The sequence below is a fragment of the Scylla paramamosain genome, chromosome 10 (assembly GCF_035594125.1).
Source record: "Scylla paramamosain isolate STU-SP2022 chromosome 10, ASM3559412v1, whole genome shotgun sequence".
Lineage (NCBI taxonomy): Eukaryota > Metazoa > Arthropoda > Malacostraca > Decapoda > Portunidae > Scylla > Scylla paramamosain.
Window position 1 is genome coordinate 3505001 of NC_087160.1, and position 10000 is coordinate 3515000.

At 44.7% G+C, this 10000-nt stretch overlaps 1 protein-coding gene across 1 annotated transcript in view; it reads right to left on the reverse strand.

The window, feature by feature from the left end:
• The window catches only part of LOC135104120 (lachesin-like), a 342384-nt gene that overhangs the window by 30793 nt on the left and 301591 nt on the right, over nucleotides 1-10000 (reverse strand). Inside the window, exon 8 of the mRNA XM_064011138.1 lies at nucleotides 7966-8127. Coding sequence (XP_063867208.1) covers nucleotides 7966-8127 — 162 coding nt within the window. The remainder of the gene's footprint in view (nucleotides 1-7965; nucleotides 8128-10000) is intronic.

The following is a 10000-nucleotide window of genomic DNA, read 5'->3' on the forward strand; positions in this document are numbered from 1 at the left end:
GTCGGGCGCCGCACACCAAAAGTCAAGCTGCAGCTGTGCGCTTCGTTTAAATATTGATTTGTTTTGAAATTTTGCACCAAACAAAAATTTCAAATTTGAAACACTTCATGATTCTAAAAAATGGTTGACGCTGCAAATTTCGGCAAAACACACACACACACACACACACACACACACACACACACATATATATATATATATATATATATATATATATATATATATATATATATATATATATATATATATATATATATATATATATATATATATATACACGCAGCATATATCTGCATTTTTGTTTGCCAGTGATAATGTGATTAGTGGTGAACAAGTGAGCTGTTACCTGGTGACCTATGCACGCCCTCCCCCCACCCACCTGCTCCCCTCAGCCCAGCGGCGGCGGCGGCAGCGCCACAAATCAGGGCGGCGAAGTAATAACACGGCGGCGGCGGAAATGTGAGCCGCGAGAGTGTGTGTGTGATTCAGTGATTGTGAATGGCACAACATATACATATGTATGGAGGATGTGTGCAAATGTGGCATTTTTTAATCAAATAAAAATCTTTGCTTGATTGCGTTCCCCCATCCGCCTCTCATTTATTTCTCTTATTTACAAGATGGAAGGAAAACATTTATATATACATACTGAAGGAAAACATTTATATATACATACTGATCTTCTTTTTCCTTGTGCTCAAAATTAAGACACACACACACACACACACACACACACACACACACACACACACACACACACACACACACACACACACACACACACCAGCCCAGGGCGCCCGCGGCTCACACACCCGCACCCCCAAGCGGGTAACCTGCTAGTCACCTCCTCCACTCCCCCTGCTACCTGTGCTCCTGCCCCAACATTCAGGGACACCATCTCCCCCCGGCTGTGTCACAGGTGTGTCGTCGCGTCGCGTGGCAGCGGACGGCTGGCGATGAAAACACTTCAGGGATGAATATTGCGTCCAGCGCGACGCCCCGCCACGCTCCTGACGCGAATCCCGCTCTATGTTATCACGCCGTATAAACGCTGCCGCCGCGCCGCCCGATGGCCGCCTGAATATTGGATGGCTCCATTATTTGGTGGCGGAGAAGAGGCTGTGTGTGGAGAGGCCGCCTGACTAACCCATGGTGGCGTGCGGCTGAGGCGGGCGGCAAACACCGCTGCTCTTCATGATGGATGAGCCATGGGGGCCAAATCCCGCCCCCGCCCCTCACACCGCGCCCTCGCCGCCCAAAATTCGCCTCATGAATAACGCAGAGAGCATCCACGCCGCTCAATATCCCGACGACACCGCCGCCACGGCCCGCGGGGAGCGGCGCGCACAATAATTGACCAGCTGCGAGGGGCGCGGGTCAGTCTGGTGTTGGGCCCATTCCGAACCGCCCATCGGGGCAGGGCGGGCAGGGCGGCCAAGGCAGGACAGGGCAGGGCAGGGCGGGCAGGAAAGGGGCAGGGACAGGGCAGGGTGGCAGGACGAGGATGGAAAGACAACGAAGAGGAGGAGGAGGAGGAGGAGGAGGAGGAGGAGGAGGAGGAGGAGGAGAACTGTTAGTAAAGCAGCAGGTGAGTGGAGAGCTCTCAGCGCGCGTGCCATTAACAGGCGTGAATGCCCCACACACAAAGACAGTGATGAGTGAAGGCGACGCCGCCGCCGCGACGCCGCGTCTGTTAACCCCGCACGGATTCTTTACCAACTAAACATTAACACTCGTAAAGAGGCGGACGTACGGCCCATGCACAAACAAGGGGCTGCCACCTGCCTCACGCGGCCACGGGGACGCGACCTGTGTGTGTGTGTGTGTGTGTGTGTGTGCATGTGTGTGTGTGTGTGTGTAAGAGGATACCCACCACCAATATATAAACAAAAGCTGTAGAGAAACAAATGTATCGATGCATTGAGTGGAGTGCAGCTTTGGCGGGAGAGGGAGAGCATGGAAAGAGACAGGAGGAGGAGGAGGAGGAGGAGGAGGAGGAGGAGGAGGAGGGGGAGGCTCGGTGTTTGAGGCAGAGAAGATGGACTTTACGGTGGGTCTTGAACAGCCTGCCAACCAGCCCGCCCGCCGCCCTCCATCCTGCCAAAGCATCTCCTCCATAAATAATGAGAGCCGCCGCGGAGAGGGGAGCGCGGGAGGACGAGAACGAGAACGGCAAGATGAAACGGCAGCGGAGCGGGAGAAAGGCAGAAAGATACATAGCGAACAATGCTAGAGGAGGACGAGGACGAAGAGGAGAAAGGAAGACAAGACAAGGAGGAGGAGGAGGAAGAGGAAGAGGAGGAGGAGGAAAGACTATATGGGACACGTTAGACTAGAGGGAAGAGGGGAAAAATTGAGCATCACTTCCCGAGGGTCAAATGAGTGAGGGGAGAGGAGGAGGTGAGAAGAGTGAGGGGAAGGAAGAGGGAGAGGAGCTTGCTTACACAGTCAAGGGGAAGGAGAGGAGGCGATGAGTTAAGTGAAGGTAAGGAGAGACAAGACAAGGAAGAGGATAAGAGGAGGAGGAGAAGCTTAAAGGGAGACGAAGGCAATGGTGTGACTTTCATACCTCACATCGTTATTATTGTACGCCATGCTTTCATGCTTTCTCTACTGCTACAACTGCTGCTGCTGCTGCTGCTGCTACTACTGCTGCTGCTGCTACTACTATTATTGTCTCGCACGTCCTACAGTCAGTGTGAAGACAAACAATTATACACACACACACACACACACACACACACACACACACACACACACACACACACACACACACACACACACACACACACACACACACACACGAGGTTTACACAGCAGTGGGTTGGTTTGGTAACAACTACGAGCAACACATAGGTGAGAGAAAGGGAGAGAGAGAGAGAGAGAGAGAGAGAGAGAGAGAGAGAGAGAGAGAGAGAGAGAGAGAGAGAGAGAGAGAGAGAGAGAGAGAGAGAGAGAGAGAGAGAGAGAGTGTGTGTGTGTGTGTGTGTGTAGAAATGCATTTCCGTGCAGTAAAATAAATGGAATTCTAAATAATTATTGTTATTGTTATTAATATTATTATTATTATTATTATTATTATTATTATTAATATTATTATTATTATTATTATTATTATTATTATTATTATTATTATTATCGTTGTTGCTGTAATAGTAGTAGTAGTAGTAGTAGTAGTAGTGGCAGTGGATGTTGTTGTTTATGTGATTGTTGTTGTTGATATTGCTCATGTAGTAGTAGTAGTAGTAGTAGTAGTAGTAGTAGTGGATGTTGTTTATGTGACTGCTGTTGATATCGCTAATATAGTAGTAGTAGTAATTTTAGTAGCAGTTGTAGTAGTTAGTACCAGTAGTAGTAGTAGCAGTAGTAGTAGTAGTAGTAGTAGTAGTAGTAGTAGTAGTAGTAGTAGTAGTAGTAGTAGTAGTAGTAGTAGCAGCAGCAGCAGTAGTAGTAGTAGTAGTAGTAGTAGTAGTAGTAGAAGTAGTAGTAATAGTAGTGGTTTTGTTTATGTGATTGCTGTTGATATTGCTAATATAGTAAAAGTAGTAGTAGTAGTGTTAGTAGTTTTAGTAGTAGTAGTAGTAGTAGTAGTAGTAGTAGTAATAGTAGTAGTAGTAGTAGTAGTAGTAGTAGTAGTAATAGTAGTAGTAGTAGTGGTAGTAATGGATGTTTATGTGATTATTGATATTGCTAATATAATAGTAGTAGTAGTAGTAGTAGTAGTAGTAGTAGTAAAAGTAGTTATTGTTGTTACTCTTACTACTACCTCCATTATTACCGTTACCATCACCACCACCACCATCATCCGTAACACTACCACTAATATGATTATGACCAAAACCAGCACCTGTAGCAGCAGCAACAGTAAAAAGTAGTAGCAGCAGAAGTACTGACGACAGCAGCAGCAAGAGCCGGCAGCGGTGGTGGTGGTGGTGGTGGTGCAATGGTGAGTGTCTGGCGGCGATACAAAGGCGGTTTTTCATCGTTCTCACTCCTTCACAAACTCATTCCCTCCTTTTGGTCGCGATGTGTACCACCACCACCACCACCACCACTACTACCACCACCACCACCATCACTGCTTCTCCCTCTCTCCGTCTCTCTCACTTAAACTCACCCAATCAAAAGTTTTTTCACTCCACCGTCCGACCTTTTGTTTATCTTGATGTATTTTTCCTCACCAAATATAAAAATAATTTCCTTTCCCAACTGGTCAAGGAGTTTTTAATCTTTACTCTTTTATTTCCGTGGGGGTGAGCTGAGTACCGTCCCGCGCCGATCACCGCCCTACCCGCCTCATCCCCCTTCCTTCCCTCCCTCCCTTCTTCCCGTCCGCCCGCCCTCCCGCCAGCCAGCCAGCCAGCCACCCAGCAAGCCAGCCAGCCAATCACAGTCGTCCTTAGCGTCTCATCATGATCGCTCGGGAAGTGACCGCTGGCTTCACTTGATGGACTTGCAAGAACGCTCGACCCTAGACTCTGGGGACTGTCTTCGGGGTTATTCTTTTTCAGGGGCAATAATTCAGGGGTCATCATCTAAGCAGTGTTGTTGTTGTTACTGGTGGTGTTGGTGTTGTTGTTGGTGTTGTTGTTGGTGGTGGTGGTGGTGGTGTTGTTTATTTTCGTTTTTGTTTTCGTGTTTTTTTACTTCTGATTGCATCTTTTTTTTTTCGTCCTTATCTTTGTCTTTCTTTTCTTTTTTCTTTCTTTTTCTTCTATTCTTCCTTTTCCTCTTCTTCTTGCTCTTCTTCTATATTTTCGTTTCCGTTTTCTTTTCTATTTTCAACTGCGTCTTTTTTCGTCCTCATCTTCGTCTCTTTTTCATTTCTTCTTCTTCGCTTCTCCTTCTACAGCTTCGTCCTCGTCTTCTTCTCTTCCTCCTCATTTTTCTTCTTTTCGTCTTATTTTTTTTTTCGCTTTTCGCTTTCTTCCTCCTTTTTTAATTACATATTTTCTTCCTCATCTTCGTCTTTCTTCTTCCTCTCTTCCTTCTTCTCCACCTTTATTTTCGTTTACGTTTTCTTCTTCCTTACTTTTAATTGCATCTTATTTGCTTCATCATCTTCGTCTTCTTCCCCTCTTCCTTCTCCTTCACCTTTACTTTCGTTTACGTTTTCTTCTTCCTTATTTTTAACTGCAATTTTTTCTATCTCGTCCTTTTCCCACACACACAAGTCTTGCCTAGCTATCCTTGTCCACCATGTCTTCAATTACTTCTATTCTTCAACTCAGTCTTTTCAACTCTTAGCCACCCGGTCCACCTCCTTCCTTCAGCACCTCTGATAGGACAACTTCCATAACACAAGTGCCGAGTGTCCTCTTCATTTCTCCCTTCAGTAAATGATCTCAAGGCCTCTGTTTTCACTCTTCCGTTTTCTTCTGTTTTGTTCCGTTTTCTTCTGTTTTCACTCGTCTCAAGGCCTCGATTTCTTTATATTTTAGGGGTTAGAGGATCGCATGAAGGTGAGGAAGCGAAGTGAAGCAAGTAAATTGGGTGATTAAATTATTTTCTTTTTTCGTAGCGCAGCGGTGACTAGAGCTGTATGACGAAGAAATATAAAACTACATAAAAATACTAGTAATGTTAAAATGCAAGATGAAAGTAAGAATATGATAACGGTAAGGAAAAAAAATAGTTTAAGTTTAAAAGAATGAAAATGAAGGTAAGCGTGTTTTTTTTCGTTATAAAGAGCTGGGTTTGACTCCGGAGCTCCCTTCCTGCTTCTGTATCCTCCCCCTTCCTGTGACTTGAACTGTTTGGAGAGGAGTATCAAGGCACCTCAGAAACTGGCTTTTGCTCTGCGGTTTTCTAGTAACTTAATTTTTAGGGAAATAGAATATTAAGTCTTTTTATCTATCCATTATTTTTTTTTTGTCCTTGGTTTGTCTCACTAATAGAAAAACTAAATGCAGTAACTAGCTGAACTTACTAACGAATTAACTAACCAATTAATTAACTGATTAACCAACTGACTAATTAATCTTATTCATTCAGCGCAGTTATATCCTATTTACTCTACTATGGCTAACTAATAATTGATTTGATGAAGTGAATAGGTTAACTGGTTTCTCTGTCTCTTCCTCCTCCTCCTCCTCCTCCTTTCTCTGCACCTCTCTTTCTTTCCCTCCATCCTTTCCATTATTCTTTCTTTACTACTACTACTACTACTACTACTACTACTACTACTACTACTACTACTACTACTACTACTACCACTACTACCACTACCACTACTACTACTACTTGACCTACAAACCAACACATAAGCTAATCTTACCTAACCTTCTGGCTCACTACTACTACTACTACTACTACTACCACTACTACAACTATAACTACTACTACTACTACTACTACTACTACTACTACTACTACTACTACTCTTACTGCTACTACTACTACTACTACTACATGACCTACACACAGTCCCCGCTACCTTTACCTACCGAAACACTTCCTGACATCCTCACGACCTTTTCAAAACCCACAAAAGAATTCACGTTTTGTCTCCAGTGCAGCGAAATATATCTGTGCTGGAGTGAAGGAGGCAGAGTTGAAGGGTGTATATATTTATTTCTTAAAGGGGATCAGTCCCAAAATCGGCGCCAGTGTCCAGCGGGAGTGAATGACTAAAGGAGACAGACAGACGAGTACCGCGCCGCCCAGTCCCTGCCCATCCTGTCCGCGCCTCACCTGCTGCTTGACGGTGCGTGTGGGACAGGTAAGGTGGTGGTGGTGGTGCTGGTGGTAGTGCTGGTGGTGGCGGTGGAGATATGTGTGTGGAACAGTAGGAAAAGGAGGAGAATAATAAAATAATAATAATAGTAATAGTAATAATAATAATAATAATAATAATAATAATAATAATAATAATAATAATAATAATAATAATAATAATAATAATGATAATAATAATAATAATAATAATAACAATAAAACATGGAGATGGAGAAGATGAAAAGGAGGAGGAGGAGGAGGAGGAGGAGGAGGAGGAGGAAAAAGAAAGGAGAGAAATAGAAATAAACAAATAAATAAATAACTGGCAGAAGATGACGAACAACAACAACAACAACAACAACAACAACAACAACAAGACGAATAAGAAAAATGGATAAAGCAAAAGTTAGCATCTGTCCCTTCCCCCCCCCTCTCTCTCTCTCTCTCTCTCTCTCTCTCTCTCTCTCTCTCTCTCTCTCTCTCTCTCTCTCTCTCTCTCTTTCTTTCCCCTCAGCATTACCACGCCGAAGAATAGACACACAACACACAGCACACAGCACACAGCCTTCATTCTGTGGGAGTGTTACGCTACGTGTCTCTAATTATTCACCACACGCTTATCTCCTGCACAGCCTTCACAATATTCCCTCCCCTTCCCTCCTGACGCGGCCATCCCTTCCCCTACACGGTGCTTCCCTTCCTTCACACCTCCAGCCTTTCCTTCAAGAATTACCTATTTTAATCAGTACCTTAAGCTTTTTTAATTCTATATATAAGAGTAGTTACTTCTATTCTTCTACTGAAACGTGTTTTTCTTCCCCTCGACAATGCTTTCCTTCCTTCAGACTTTTTGCCTGTCCTTCACGAATTGTGTATTTTAATCAGTACCGTAAGCTTTTTTTTTTTTCTTTCTATATCTAAAAATAAGTTCTGATTTCCTGGCGCAGTCATTTCTTCCCCTCGACAATGCTTGCCTTCCTTCCTTTACACCTCCAGGTTTTCCTTCAAGAATTCTGTATTTTCAGTAGCATAGCAGCAGTGTTTATTTTCTTTTCCTTCTATATCTACGCGTAAAGTGAAGAGATTTACTACAATAAGAAATGTATACCAGCACCACTGACCAAGAACATAATGAATAAAATAAATACGTAAATAAATGAATGAATAAGTGAATGAAAGAACGTACATCAATACACTGACTTCAACGTACACACACACACACACACACACACACACACACACACTTACCTTTCCTCCCGTCTGAAGTCTGGATACCGCGCCCGTCCTCCCGCCGCCACTTAATGACCGGGAGCGGGAAGCCGTCAGCGTGACAGCTTAGCGTGACGTTGTCCTTCTCGCGCACCACGATGTTACTCTTGCTGCTGTTGCTGTCCATGATGTTAGGCGGCACTGGGCGGGGGGAGAGAGAGAGAGAGAGAGGTGAGGTGGTGACGGAAGGAAGAGGTGAAGGCGGTAGGGAGGAAAGAGATGCGGGCGGTAGGGAGATAAGAGGTGGTGAGAGTGAGGGGATGGAGAAATGGTGATGCTGAGAGAGAGAGAGAGAGAGAGAGAGAGAGAGAGAGAGAGAGAGAGAGAGAGAGAGAGAGAGAGAGAGAGAGAGAGAGAGAGAAGGAGGAGAAGGAGAGAATAGAGAGAAGAGAGCGAGAGGAAAGGGACAGAAAAGATGAAAAGGTGAGGGAGAAAAAAGAGAGAAATGAAATGAGAGGGAGAGAAAGATAGGGAAAATGTAAACTTCGGGTGGAGGAGGAGGAGGAGGAGGAGGAGGAGGAGGAGGAGGAGGAGGAGGAGGAGGAGTAGGAGGAGGAGGAGGAGGAGGACAGTTCTTCTAATAATAGGTAAACAAAGTGGTATATACAGTCGTACCAACAAGGGGGAAAGTTAACCAAGAGTGTTAAATAAATCATAACAGTATTGCCAGATTAACGTTGTGAAGAGAGAAGAATGAAGGTAATAGTAGTGGCTGGGAGGAAGTGATGTACTGGAGGGAGAGAGAGAGAGAGAGAGAGAGAGAGAGAGAGAGAGAGAGAGAGAGAGAGAGAGAGAGAGAGAGAGAGAGAGAGAGAGAGAGAGAGAGAGAGAGAGAGAGAGAGAGACGTACAGACAAACAGGTATGCAGTATGACAGACAAACAGACAGACAAATACACAGGCAAACAGACAAAACAGACAGACAGACAAACAAACAAACAGACAAACAGACAGACAAACAAACAGACAGTAAGATACAAACAAAGACAGACCGAAGCAGATAATGTATAATTTCACACACACACACACACACACACACACACACACACACACACACACACACACACACACAACTAATTAACTTCCACCAAAAACTCAGAGAGAGAGAGAGAGAGAGAGAGAGAGAGAGAGAGAGAGAGAGAGAGAGAGAGAGAGAGAGAGAGAGAGAGAGAGAGAGAAGAAACTCGAGAACACTCAGTCCAGTATAATGATATTTCGTATTAAAACAAACGAGATTTAACACCTGGGGAGAGAAAGGGAGGTGGGGAGGGCGTGGGGAGGGCGTGGGGAGAGGAGACTAGAGGAAGGAGGTTAGGAGAGAAGACGTGGAGGAGGAAGAAGAGGAATAGGAAGACTATAAGCTGGGAAGGAAGGATGAGGGAGAAAGAAGGATGTCAGGGAGGGAACGTTAGTGGGCAGGGTGAGGGAGAGAAAGGTACGTAGGGAGGTCATGGGGAAGTGAGGTGGTGTGATGGGGAGGAGAGTGGGGGAGAGAGAAGGATGCTGGGAGGCTTTTCGGGAAGGGAACGTTACAGGAGAGAGAAAGTTGAAAGGAGGGAGGAGTTTGGGGAGAAGAGGATATGTGGAGGGGAAAACACACACACACACACACACACACACACACACACACACACACACACACACACACACAAGGAGCCAAACACTTGTAAAGGCAAAGGATACAAAGGATTGCAAAGGATTAGAGTGCAAAAAGGCCTAAGGGATACACACACACACACACACACACACACACACACACACACACACACACACAGTAACAGCAATTCACCTCGAGAGAGAGAGAGAGAGAGAGAGAGAGAGAGAGAGAGAGAGAGAGAGAGAGAGAGAGAGAGAGAGAGAGAGAGAGAGAATACGAAAAGAAAACAAAAAGAAAAGAAGAAAATAAGGAACAACATGGAAAAGGAAGAAAAATAGATGAATGAAAAGAAAGAAAGAATGAAAAAAAGGAGGAAGAAATGAAGCAAGAAAATAACAAAAATAAGGAAGATAAGAAG